A 1,058-nucleotide genomic window follows, 5' to 3' on the forward strand; every position below is an offset into this window, starting at 1 on the left:
CACACACACACACACACACACACAATATATATATATATATATATATATATATATATATATATATATATATATATATATATATATATATATATACATATATATATATATACATACAAATAGTTTATAGTACACATTATCATTCACCTACCCACTTATTATCGTTCAGCATTCATCCGTTGGGAGAAAGACGAGCGCCAGGCTATCCAACTCATGCTAGCAACACAGGGCAGCAGTCCCGAGACTCCCACCACAACCACAATCACACCAACAACCACAGCCCCCGCTATTATCACACATGGGATATTAAGCATCACGCTGGTAAAAGCGCGCGAAATAATGGGCAGGCAGGGCAAGAACAAAAGTGATCCGTTTTGTTTGTTCGAGTTGAGTACGGGAGAACAGAGACACTCTACGAGCCAAATGAAGACGTCGTATCCACAGTGGAATGAGGAGTTTACGTACAAGATCAAAGCCAGAGATACGGACAAACCGTTCAGTTTGAAGGTGTGCGATAATCTGTAGTAAGGAATGATTTATACAGTGTGATTTGGTATATATATATTTATTTATATATTTATATATTCTGAAGGATGGGCTGTACGCTCTGGTTCCTTTAACATCTTTCGGCCAAGATGTGGCGTCTATTTATAAGGCCATCTTAGATCTAATCTGAGCCAAAATAGTGAGGTTCAATTTGATCTCCATCGGTTGATTCTGTAATTTTACCCGATTGCCTATGTGCTATAATCAGGTTGATATATACAACACCAAGCTTGGAATGATACATGGCTTCCTCAGTACGAAGAAAACCGAAAGCGACAAACTTTTAACCTACTGCATTCCGTAGAAGTCGATTTTAACAGCAGGCGTTTCTGATTGGCCTATTTTATCTCAGGTGTCGGTGTGGAACCACGGGGCGAATGCTGAAGAGATCAATACGCACCACACCATCACGCGTGGGTTCAGGAAGTACATTGACAGCGACGCATTCCTGGGTCAGTTGAGTATAGATGAAATACGGCCAGTCGACTATGAGAGCCCTAAGGAACAATGGTAGG

At 40.5% G+C, this 1,058-nt stretch overlaps 1 protein-coding gene across 1 annotated transcript; it reads left to right on the forward strand.

The window, feature by feature from the left end:
- Window positions 1-210: 210 nt before the first annotated feature.
- SARC_17030 (hypothetical protein) lies at window positions 211-504 on the forward strand (the record flags this gene model as incomplete). The annotated part of the gene is made up of 1 exon (XM_014288868.1): window positions 211-504. A coding segment is annotated over one exon (294 nt), but the record flags the coding sequence as incomplete, so codon positions are not given.
- Window positions 505-1,058: the final 554 nt, after the last annotated feature.

The sequence above is a fragment of the Sphaeroforma arctica genome, assembly GCF_001186125.1.
Source record: "Sphaeroforma arctica JP610 unplaced genomic scaffold supercont1.9564, whole genome shotgun sequence".
NCBI classification, from domain to species: Eukaryota; class Ichthyosporea; order Ichthyophonida; genus Sphaeroforma; species Sphaeroforma arctica.